Source organism: Lathyrus oleraceus, chromosome 4, assembly GCF_024323335.1.
Source record: "Lathyrus oleraceus cultivar Zhongwan6 chromosome 4, CAAS_Psat_ZW6_1.0, whole genome shotgun sequence".
NCBI classification, from domain to species: Eukaryota; Viridiplantae; Streptophyta; class Magnoliopsida; order Fabales; family Fabaceae; genus Lathyrus; species Lathyrus oleraceus.
Window position 1 is genome coordinate 398,261,169 of NC_066582.1, and position 12,297 is coordinate 398,273,465.

A 12,297-nucleotide genomic window follows, 5' to 3' on the forward strand; every position below is an offset into this window, starting at 1 on the left:
AAAAAATGTTGTTGTTTTGTGGGTAAATCGATTTACAGCATGGGTAAATCGATTAACTCAGTGAAAAAGGCTAAAAAACACATATTTTTCACAAAGATTCATGCAAGAGACACCCAATGAATAATGTAAAAGAAAGGAGTAGAAGTAGAGAGTCATGAAATAATTTTCACAAGTAAATAGATGACTTGGAAGCGTATGTGCACCTTTGATGACTTATATGTCATACTCATCTGGAATCCCAAGTTCTCTTCGAATCTTGAAAAATTGCTCTTTGTTCTTGATGGACCGAATAAGTCCATGTGCAGCAATTGTAGTGGCCTAGAAGTGAACACCACATTTTTGGATTTGAAAGTTGATTTAGGTTTGCTTTCCCTTTTGACATGTGCCACACAACCCATCTTTGATGAATTTGATCTTCGGCAATCCAATGACTAAGTCATGCTTGATCAATTTATTCAAGTGCTCCATATGAATATGAGTAAACCTTTTGTGTCATAACCAAGATTCATTGTTGTTTGCCAAGAGACACCTAACATTCAAAGACAAGTTATCTAAATAGATTTGAAATATATTATTAACTCTTTTACCTTTTAGCATAACTTCATGAGTAACTTCATTTTCAATCAAACATTCATCTTTAGTGAAGTTGACTTTGAAACCTCGGTCACACAATTGGCTAATGCTAAGGAGACTATGCTTTAGACCTTCTACAAATAGGACATCTTCTAGTTGTTGAAGGCGGTGAACCAATGATGCTTACGCCAAGAATTCTTCCTTTGTTGTTGTCACCATAAGTAACATATCCTTTGGCCTTAAGCGTTAGATGTGAAAATTTGTTTAAGTCACCCGTCATGAGCCTTGAACACCCACTATCAAGATACCATTGATTTGAGGAGGTCTTCAAGCATACCTACAAAACAGAGTTACGTTTTATTAGGTACCCAAATTGCTTTGGGTCCTTCAAAGTTAGTTCCTTTCTTAACCCATACATAATGGCCTTGAGCAACACTAAAGTTTCTAACATAACATGCATTAGGAGTATGACCTTTAATACCACAATAGAAACATGTAGGCTCAAAGTTGCTTTTATATCTAGGAGGATAAGATTTCTTTTTATAATAAGATTTGTTCCTTTTCCTATTATTATATTGATGAACCACTTTAGGCTTGTTACTTTTATCTAGAGGAATTTGTTCTTTAGCTTTTACAAAAATGGTCTTGTTAGAAGTTTGTTTAGCAAAATTTGAATAACCTAAACCACTTTTATCATTTGAGTATCTTTGACTACTAAGAACATGTTCCAATCCGATTTGACCTTTTTCATATCTTTCAATAACTCTCTTCAATTGAACTATTTGAAAAGCAAGTGACTCACATTTAGTGCATGCAAAATTCTTGATTAATTCTTCCTTTTCATCTTTGAGATTATTTTTCATTTTCTCAATATTTTCTTCCAAAGTTGATATTTGATTCTTTTGAGATGAAATGGTTTTGTATAGAATTTTGCATTCACTTAAAAGTTCATCAATTACTCCTTGAGCATCATTATCAAAAATTGAAAAGTTACTACTAACCTCATCGCTTTCATCGTCGAAATGATGTGATGTCATCAATGCTAGATTTGCGCTTTGATCACTATCGGAATCCGATGAAGAACTTATTTCATTGTCATCCCAAGCAATGTAGGCCTTCTTATTATAATCCTTCTTTCCTTTGTTGTCACGATTCTTTGCGAGTTTGGGACATTCCGGTTTGATGTGGCCTTGTTTTCCACATTCATAGCATGTTGATGCTCCTCTTTCTTTGTTCTTTGAGAACTTCTTTCTTCTTGTGTAACTAGAGTTTCCAATATTATTTTCTGCACTAAAATAATTTCCTAGTCTTTTTACAAGAAGCATAAAGTTTTCGTCCTCTTCGGGATTGTCTTCTTTCTTCATAGCTTTGGAATCAACTTTTAAGGCAATGCTCTTGGATTTCTTCTCTTGGACCTCATGTTTCTCCAATAGTCCAAGTTCCGTCTCATATTCTTGAAGCTTTCCGAATAAAGTAGCGGATGTCATTGTTGATAAACTTTTCTTTTCGGAAATCGCCGTCACTTTGGGTTGCCATTCTCTTGTTAAAGACCTAAGCACTTTAAGATTAAGTTCATCATTAGTTAGTGTCTTACCAAGTGCTTTCAAGTGATTTGTCAAATGCACGAATCTTTTTTGCAAGTCGAGGATTGATTCTCCCGGTTGCATTCGGAATAACTCGTACTCTTGACTTAATGTGTTCAATCTAGATCTCTTGACTTCGGCCGTTCCTTCGTGAGTTTCTACAAGAGTATCCCATATTTCTTTTTCCGTTGTACATGTTGAGACGCGGAAGAATTCACCCATTCCAAGTGCACTTTGTAAAATATTAATTTCCCTTTTATCATAGAGAACCATTTTCTTATCATCATCATCCCATGATCCTTGTGGCTTTGTTGAACTAGCACCGTTGACAACCGTTGTAGGAACAAAAGGACCATTTTGAACCGCCTCCCATATGTCATTTCCTTGTGCTTCTAAATGTGCCTTCATACGGATTTTCCAAAAGTCGAAATATTGACCGGAAAACAAAGGAGGCTTGTTACTACTACCACCATCTTTAAATACACGATCATTGTTTGCGGAAGCCATCTGAATCTTTAGGAACAAGTTACCTATAACTTGCTCTGATGCCAATTGTAAGTTGTAAATGCGCCTAAGAGGGGGGGGGGGGTGAATTAGGTGGTAAAAAATTTCTTCGATCTTGTTTCCGGTTCTTGGTTATTTTTCGTTTAAGTGCTAAAAAATAAATTGCGGAAAGTAAAAGGACACCGGAAATTTATAGTGGTTCCCTTCACACTCCGAAGGTACTCCACTCCCCTTTCGACTCGAAAGAGATTTCACTATAGTTAGAATTATTGTACAGCCTACGCACACCAATGGTGATGCTTACTATCTAACCTATAGGTAATCAAGTGTATGAAGAACAATCCTCTTCAACACTTCACTTGTTTCCAACAATCCTGGACAACAAGGTATTTACAAAACACATAATCTTATTTTTCAACAATTAAAAATAAGATATGGATTACAACAATGGATTGAATATAAAGTTTGTAGTAAAATGATCACACAATGTGAAATATCAATTTGCTTGATCTTCTCTTCCAATGAAAATAATTCACCACATAAAAATATTAGATTGCTCAAGAGTTTTCTGTTTTGAATGATATGAAAATATGCAGAAAAATCTTGAATGAAGATTTAAAACAATAAGTGTGAATTCTGAAAATTCTAAGAGATTGTTTGGAAGAGGTGATGTTTGAATTTGAAAGATCATGTATTTATATGCACATAACACCTCAAATGAAACATGGTAATGTTCTGAAAAAAATCATGAACAATTGTCAAAGATGAAATGAAAAGGTTCCATGAAGTGGTGCATGAAGAGGTGTAAGAACAACCAATGATTTTTCAAAAATGCACAGTGGTAAATCGATTTACATAATGGGTAAATCGATTACCCTGTTGCAACGTTTAAAAATTTTCAAAATCTTTCAGTGGTAAATCGATTTCCCTAAGAGGTAAATCGATTTACCTAGTTAAAAAACTTGAAATCTCACTTCTGGAAATGTAATGCTCCAGTGGTAAATCGATTTCCCTAAGTGGTAAATCGATTTACCCAGTTTGAAAATGCAAAAAATTATTCTAAGTCATTTTCCATGCACAATGAAAAGTTATGTAATGTGTCCGTCCCATTTTTTCGTGGGCTTTTGCGAGCATGAGTATTTATATAAACTTTTGTATTTTTAAGCTTAAAAAATGTAGTGCTCACGGGAGCGGAACTAACCTAAATTTTAGATCTACATTTTCAATTATGACTGTTCCACCCTATCTTTTTTTACGGATTTAGGACGGATATGTCCGTCTGTCATCCCTACATCCAACAAATGGATGTGGGCGATGCTGATTCAAGAAAGCAGAGGGGAGGGGGGATTGGTAATACTTAAACGCCCCCTTTTTCATCTCTAAAGAGAAAGAGAAACAGGGAAAAAAAACGTGAAAGAGCATAAGGAAAAGAAGAGAGCAAAAATAATAAAAATAAAAGATAAAAAAATTTGGAGCACATGGTTGTTGCCACGCGCTCGATCACATTCTTCTCTCTATCACCAACTCAGACTTATCTTCAGCCACTCGATCCCAACAAAGTCCATATTGCTTCCATCAAATGGTGTAGCACCGTTCTCTTCCCTACGCCCCACACATGCGGGAAAAAAGCCTTCTTTACGAAGGATGCCGAATTTTTTACGAAAATAACCCAGTTTTTCAAGAAAATTCCCAAAATAACCCTGTTTTCAAAAAAAAATCCCAAAGTACCCCACTTTTAGGAGGAGACGCCAATCCAATTGGAGACTCCTCTTAAAAATAGAGTGGAGGCACCAATTGGATTGGCTAGGGCACATGGTTCAGCCAATTCAATTGGTGTTCATGTGTATCAGTTGAAAGGAGACGCCAATTGGATTGGCACCTCAGTGTAAAATGCAATTTTTTTTGTTAAACGGTCTACGTGATACATAATTTTGAAATAGGGCCAATTGATATTAATATAAATTCACTTTTACACAAAAAAAGCCTAATGGCGATGACCGGGATCACCTAACCGACCTTCGATCCCACATCCCCTAGCTACCCTAACCCGTGGCCCTAACCCGCGTTGATGATTCATCACTGGTATTTGAGCATCTGAGGGGCCAGGAGCATCACTACCAACTACATGAGATGGCCTGTTGAGATAGTCAGACAAATCGGCATAGTCTTCAGTATGCATCGAAGGTGTACCACCATAGTTGAGTTCCTGACCCATGCCAAAGTAGTTGGGTTGTGTTTGACTCATTGGTGGGCGACCGTGACGGTTGAAGGGAGACATGGGTATGAATGATGCGTCGAGGAAAGGTTGGAAAGATTATTGGGGTGTTTGGTAGAGATAGGGTTGTTGGAGGTTTTGGTTTTGTGAGGTTTGGGCTTCTTGGTTATGGTTGGAGGAAGGACGGTTGGTGTTGAATGATCGTTGAGTGTTTTGGCTAAGGCGGCTTTGGTAGGGTGATATGTTGGGTGCGAAGCGATGCTGGGTCTCTAGTTGATGATAAATTTGTTGGTGGTGGTATGGGGTATGCTCTTGGTATTGGGGTTGGGTGTATGGCATGTTTGGGTTGTATGTTTGTGTGTTTGTGGAACGGAAAGTTTGACGGATAAGGGGTTGTGTGTATCCGGTCTGACAATGTTGTTAGGGGTTAGATATTGAGGTGTCTGGTGTGTAAGTTTATCGGCGTGGGTCGTACAGGTACATATCCTCGGCGATAAACTAAAAACACTTTGATCTGTACCAAGCCATATAAGTACGACTTGGTTTTTCTTCATTTGGCATCAGTGCGTCAGGTAAGATATGGTCATGGCGGTGCTTCCATTTGCGACACTCAGATCTTGCAAAGCTTTGCCATGTATTGAAGTTCCATTGGTCGTTAACTTTGCACAGATGCCATTCTCCTAGGCTTGCTGGGGGATCTGGGATGTTTTGAAGCATACCGAACTGCAACTTCACACAATCACTGTTGTGCATCTCCACAGTTATGAATCTTATTATCGGTGTGCATACAGTCCATACGACTGCATCTTCTGCGCTGACTTCATGGTCATGATCCAAATTTAGGTATGGACTCCAAATGAACTGAAATGTGAAAGTAACTTGGATTATAAACTTGGTAGAAGAAGTTAACAAATTATAACGAAATAATGAGGTTATTATCCTTACGTCTGTCGGTCGAAGGTGATCCAACAGATTGTGATACTGGGTAATACAATGTCTAGGACATCTATTATAACTTATACCACGTGCCGACCATCTGCACCAAAAAGGTAAAAATATTAGTTTGAGATAATAATCGTTATAGAAGCAAGTAAATATATAGCAATTTAAACAACTTTCTTTTGTGCATACGGGAATGTGAAAGGGTTGTTATTGACGGGTGCTAGGGACGGTAGTCGTGACCAACCCCATGCTTGGAGCAAAACAGCACATCCAGAAAAGGTAGATGTGTCTTTGTGTGAGTTTTTACACAAAGAGCTATAAAGATAGGCCAGACAAGCGGATCCCCAACTGTAACTTCCTATTTTATCTACATGTCGTAGTAAAGATAAATACATAATATGCATACTAGAACCACTACCTTCGAGAAATAAAAAAGAACCAATTAAAAGCATAATGTAACACCTAGTTTTTATTATTCGAGCATCTTCGGTAGAATGCTCATCTAAGTGTAAACTGTTATAATATGACTTAAGGCGTGAAAGGAGTATACCTTGACCTCTTGATTTATCATCTAACAAATCAGTCTCCAAGAGGTCCATACAAATTGATTTCTCATAGTTGGTTTTACCATTTACAACCTTACCTTTAATGGGAAGTCCCAAAAGCATGTAGACATCTTCTAACGTCACAGTACACTCACCGGTTGGGAACCAAAATGTGTGTGTCTCGGGACGCCATCTTTCACATAAAGCAAGAATTAATTTATTATCCATCAACCAAGACATAATTTTGCTTATATGTCCAAAACCGGCGAGTTTAACATAAGGTTGAATCATCGGGTCCATGTGGACATATTCGTGGACCCGAGTACGGAACCTTGAAACATCCTATAAAATAAAGAACAAAAAAATTTACTAAGTTGATATGTTATTAAAAGGTACTCTATTAAAAAAAACGCTTACATAACTTGCTATGTTTGCAACTGTTGCTCTGTGCGATTCGCCCATTGTGAGGATAAACATATTGTCGGAGATGAAAGCGGTTGGTGCAGATGAAAGAGGTTGTTACAGATGAAAGATTTGGTGTTGTAGAAGAAGTAGTGAGTGATGGTGTAGAAGAAATGTTGATGGTGCGAATGAATTTATAGGAAAAAGTTTGGAGCATTGAAAAATATGTTTGCATGTGGTAGCCAAATGAATTGGTGCCCATGTGCATTTTGTACATGGTACCGCCATTAAAATTGGAGCCTCCATAGGTACATGCATGACACACCTAGGTATGAATGCTTGGTTACGAGGTCTGCATGCATGTAAGACATGGTGTCACCAAATGGATTGGCGCCCATGTGCAAGGATTGTAAGGATTCACCAATTCATTTGGAGTGTGTGTTTGCATGTGTGACACATGGCTTTCCTCTCTCTTGCATGCTGGACATGTCACTTCAGACTAGCTTGCATGTTTGACACATCATTTCGGACTAGCTTGCATGTGTGACATATCACTTCGAACTAGCTTGCATGTGAGACAAATCACTTATCTATTTAAGTGTCTTACTATCAACATCCAACATTCAACACACATTCATTTGCAAAAAGAAAATAATTTTCATCTGCACCAGAAATATTACAATGTCATCTTCATCGAAATATAGTGTCAATGTTCACTATAATGGTGAAACATACGAGTCTGAGTTATACGAGTTTTGTTTTCGAAACATTGATACCATTCGACTTACGATCAAGAGAAATGCAACCTTCTTGCATTTGAAAAAAAAAGAATACAATCCTACATAGGATTGGGTATTGTGTCAAAGATCACGTATCAAAATCCAATATTTTTTAGAACAGTCAATGCAAGTTTTTCCCGCTTAAGGTACGGGATGATGAAGATGTTGAATACATGTTTGTTAGTCATGAACATCCAGGCTGCAATTGTATTGAGTTGTATATTACTCTTCAACCATGTATACCATCTCAGCAGTCTCAAATAACCAGTCAGGATGAATCTGGTGAATTTGATTCACAATGCTCAGATGACGTCAACCCAGAAGCAGAAGCAGAAGTGAATGTCGTTGATGAATAAGAAGAGGAGACCGAGATACAGATCGATCATATGTTGAACAACGACATTGAAGATGATGATCAACCACCGCCAATACCTCCTAGTCATGTCTACAATCCGCCTCAACATATGATAAACATGCATCTGCATGACGATGAAACATCCAACAGTGTTTTCTATAACCCGTATCCACGATCAGAAGGCGAGTTAAAGGTGGGAGACATGTTCTGCACCAAATAAGAATGTGTGTGAGCTATCAAAAAATTCCACATGAACAACTCTGCTGATTTTATAGTGAAACACATTGATTCGAGAAGGTACGTCATCGAATGTCGTAACATCCTTTGTAAGTTTCAGTTGGATGCATCTTACAAAAATAAAAACGACTCTTGGGAGATAGATTCAATAGACCCACCTCACAGTTGCATTGCAACTAACGTTGAACAAGATCACCGTAAATTAAGCGCTGCATTGATATGTCAAGACATTCTGCCGTTGGTTAACAAAGATCCATCAATGAAGGTGAGTATAATTATATCCCATATCAGAATAAGATATAATTATACTCCATTTTACAAGAAAGCCTGGATTGCAAGGGCAAAAGTTGTTGAACAGGTATTCGGCAACTGGAGGATTCATACAAAGAATTGTCATGGTTTTTATGGGCACTAAAAACATATGTCCCGGGAATTGTGGCAATTATAGAGACATTGCCAACAATGATGCCAGACGGAACCTGTGTTACAGGTAATAGAATCTTTCACAGTCTCTTTTTGGCGGTTGACCCATGCATCAAAGGTTTTTCATTCTACAAACCTATTATTCAAATTGATGGCACTTGGTTATACGGAAAATACAAGGGTACTTTGCTTATGACGGTTGCACAAGACGACAACAACAATGTATTTCCCATTGCCTTTTCTATGGTTGAAGGTGAAACGGCTGGTGGATGAGGTTTCTTTCTTAGACATCTCAGAACGCATGTGGCTCCACAAGCCAATCTCTGTTTGATTTCTGATAGACATGCTACCATTGAGAGTGCCTACAACAACCATGACAATGGATGGCATGATCCTCCTTCTACCCATGTCTATTGCATTAGACATATTGCACAAAACTTCACGCATGCAATAAAAGATAAGAATCTTCGCAAGAAGGTGGTTAATGTTGGGTATGCTCTAACTCAGCCGTCATTTCAATATTATCATGATGAAATTAGACTGTCTAATGAAGACGCATGAAGATGGCTGAATAACATACCAGTAGAGCAGTGGACAAGGGCATTTGACGGAGGTTGTCGATGGGGCCACATGACAATAAACCTTGTGGAATGCATGAACGGGGTATTCAAAGGAATTAGAAATCTGCCAATAATCGCCTTGGTCAGATCGACCTATTATAGGTTGACTTCTACTTTCGCAATCAGAGGTGAAAGGTAGAGTGCGGTGTTAATGTCTGGGCAAGTATTTAGTGAGTGTTGCATGAAAGTCATGAAAGAGGAGAGCATCAAAGCTAGCACACACGTTGTAACAGTCTTTGACCGTCATAGACAAAATTTCAGCGTCCAGGAAACAATGGACCACAACGAGGGGAGACCAAATTTAGCCTATGTTGTTAGACTAAACAGAAGTTGGTGCGATTGTGGAAAATTCCAGGTATTTCGCATTCATTGCTCCCATGTCATTGCAGCATGCACATATACTCGTTAAGATGCTTACATTCATTTATCTGATGTGTACAAGACCGTCACCGTCATGAATGTATATAATAAAAGCTTTTCGGTGCTACCAATGGAGGAATATTGGCCTCCATACGAAGGTGATATAGTTTGGCACAACGACGAGATGCGTAGAAAGAAAAAAGGAAGGCCAAACAAAACACGTATCAGGACAGAAATGGATTCGACAGATGAAATGATAAGATTATGTAGTATCTGTCATTAACCAGGACACAACAAGAACAACTGTCTCAATCGAGGAGCATCATCTGGGTCATAAGCTTTTTGTAACATTGTATTTTGTAACCTTCAATTATTATATATGATAAAGTTTTTGTTAGAACGAGGTTCACAACAAACATCAGTACAAAATAAGCTAACTAAAAACAGAAATATTTCTAACTGATTACAACAATTAAGGTGATGTCATCTCGACCGAACATCATTTCCCTTGCATCCTTATCAGTTTTCATTCGCACCCAACCAAAGATACTGTCGAGTCTCTCAATACTTCTAATTTTTTTTCCTTATGGTATTTTTCCATCTAACCAACGAACCAGCTCCCTCTTCAGTTGATCGAACGTAGTGATGTTCTAGAAGAGCATCAGCATCTGAGGTTTGTCTATCGCATAAATCACCTTTCTGTATCGGCGACAAACATAAAATATGATTGCCAAATAATAAAATGATGTGGAAAAATGATTCACACAACACCTCTATTTATAACCAAAAAAATTGTATTTTACACTGAAGTGTCAATCCAATTGGCGCCTCCTTTGTAAAAATACACATGGGCGCCAATTGGATTAGCTGCACCATGTGCCCTAATCAATCCAATTGGCGCCTCCACTCTATTTTTAAGAGGAGTCGTCAATTGGATTAGTGTCTCCTCCTAAAAGTGGGATACTTTGAGAATTTTTTTGAAACCAGAATTATTTTAAAAAATTTCTTAAAAAATTGGATTATTTTAATAAAAAAATCGCTGTCAGTCACCCTTTTTTCCCACACACACCGACCAGATATTTGTCACCACTACATCCTTATCTAATAACATTTCCTAACATCATTTATCCATATCACTTCTACATCATACATCTCCACTTATCAATTCTTCTTTACTCATTAAAATTCAAAAAAAAAATTCTCTCTCCCAATTCCAAACAAATCATATACCGACACCACACAACCACTCTTTCACATCTTCCAACCTTCTCCCAAACCACTTGTCAACAATCTGAATGCTATATACTAAAAGTTCAACTCAATAATAATTAAAATAAAATATTAACTAATATAAAATCCTCACTTAATTTAATATCTAACATTTGTAATTAATTATAATTCTCCACTTCCTTTCTTCTTCTCATTTATTCTAATTATTTTTTAAGGTTTACCTATTTCATCTATTCTTCATATTCTGTATATTAGTTTTTTTATTTAATCTGATATATATATATATATATATATATATATATATATATATATATATATATATATATATATATATATATATATATATATATATATATATATATATATATATATATATATGATCTGACCTGATCAGGAGGGCCTTCCAAGGTCTTGGTGAATGGGCCGGAGAATGAAATGAGAGGGGGGTGTACCTGCAAGGTGCTCCAATGCTTAAGTCAGAAAAGGTACAGAATGAGGTTATCAGAGTGTGAGTTAGAATACCTGCCCCTTTGCCATGAAAGGGGTATTTATATTGAGCCCCCAGCGCTGGGCCAAGGCTCCTAATGGGCTGGATTAGCTAGGCCCAAGGAGGAGCTGCCAGGGGACGCGTAAGAAGCGTTAAGACCTAGACCAAGGTCTGCCCCCTGGTCCAACTGCCCCTATCCCTAAGGAGACAATATAGGGGAGTTGGGTGACGTGGTGAGTGAGATGCCGTTATGGCTCTGCCCGACACAACTTAGGTGTCCGCGACGTGGGTTGACGATGAGTGGATGGAGATCATACGAGGAGGACCCGCTCGTTGTCCGACACGTATTTAAGGGGCCGGGGAGATGTTCGTCGGGCGGACGGTCGTTCACCTGACGTGTCCTCGTGGTCGTTTGGACACGGTCGTTTGGACGTGGGCTTGGCGAGCATTGGGCCGTGCCGTGCCTAGTGTCATGGCCCAGTCCAGAACAGGAGCCCCCCAAGTCGAGTCTCTGAGCCAGAGAGATGACTTATGTTTCAACTAAGGGTTCCCCGAGGCGATGGGGAAGCTTCATCGTTAGCCAGGTGAGGTCGTAACAGACCTGTTCATGACCGACCCTTTCTCCGGGAATGTCGGGGATGGAGGTGATCGGTTGGTCCGCACCTTCCTTGTGGTAAACGTGGGTATGACGCGGGGAGGTGGCGTCTTGGTGAGTCGAGGAGACGGATAGGTGCTCGGGTCGTTTCAGTTTCTTATCTTTGATAGACGTGTCTCAGAATCAGTGGGGTCGCTTCGTTTCGTGTGCAAAGACGGCGTAGGCAGGCTAGGCAATGATGACCTAGCGTGTTGGTCCATGTGCCAAGCCCTATAAAAAAGGGGTTGAGTAACTTCATTTCCACTTTTTTCGCTCACACGTTCACCGGAGTTCTCCACATTCTCCCTCGTTTGCTCGCTCTACCGTCTGGACCGCCGTCTCCGCCCGTCCTCCTATCTGAACCACCGTCTTCTGCTCGGGCACCACCGTACCCCTTTCAACTTAACT

General features: G+C 38.7%; 1 protein-coding gene across 1 annotated transcript; it reads right to left on the reverse strand.

Moving 5' to 3' along the window:
- Positions 1–923: 923 nt before the first annotated feature.
- Positions 924–2,663, reverse strand: LOC127137712 (uncharacterized). The gene has a single exon (XM_051064145.1). It carries the CDS (start codon positions 2,661–2,663, stop codon positions 924–926), a length of 1,740 nt encoding a protein of 579 aa, XP_050920102.1.
- Between the last annotated feature and the right edge of the window lie 9,634 nt (positions 2,664–12,297).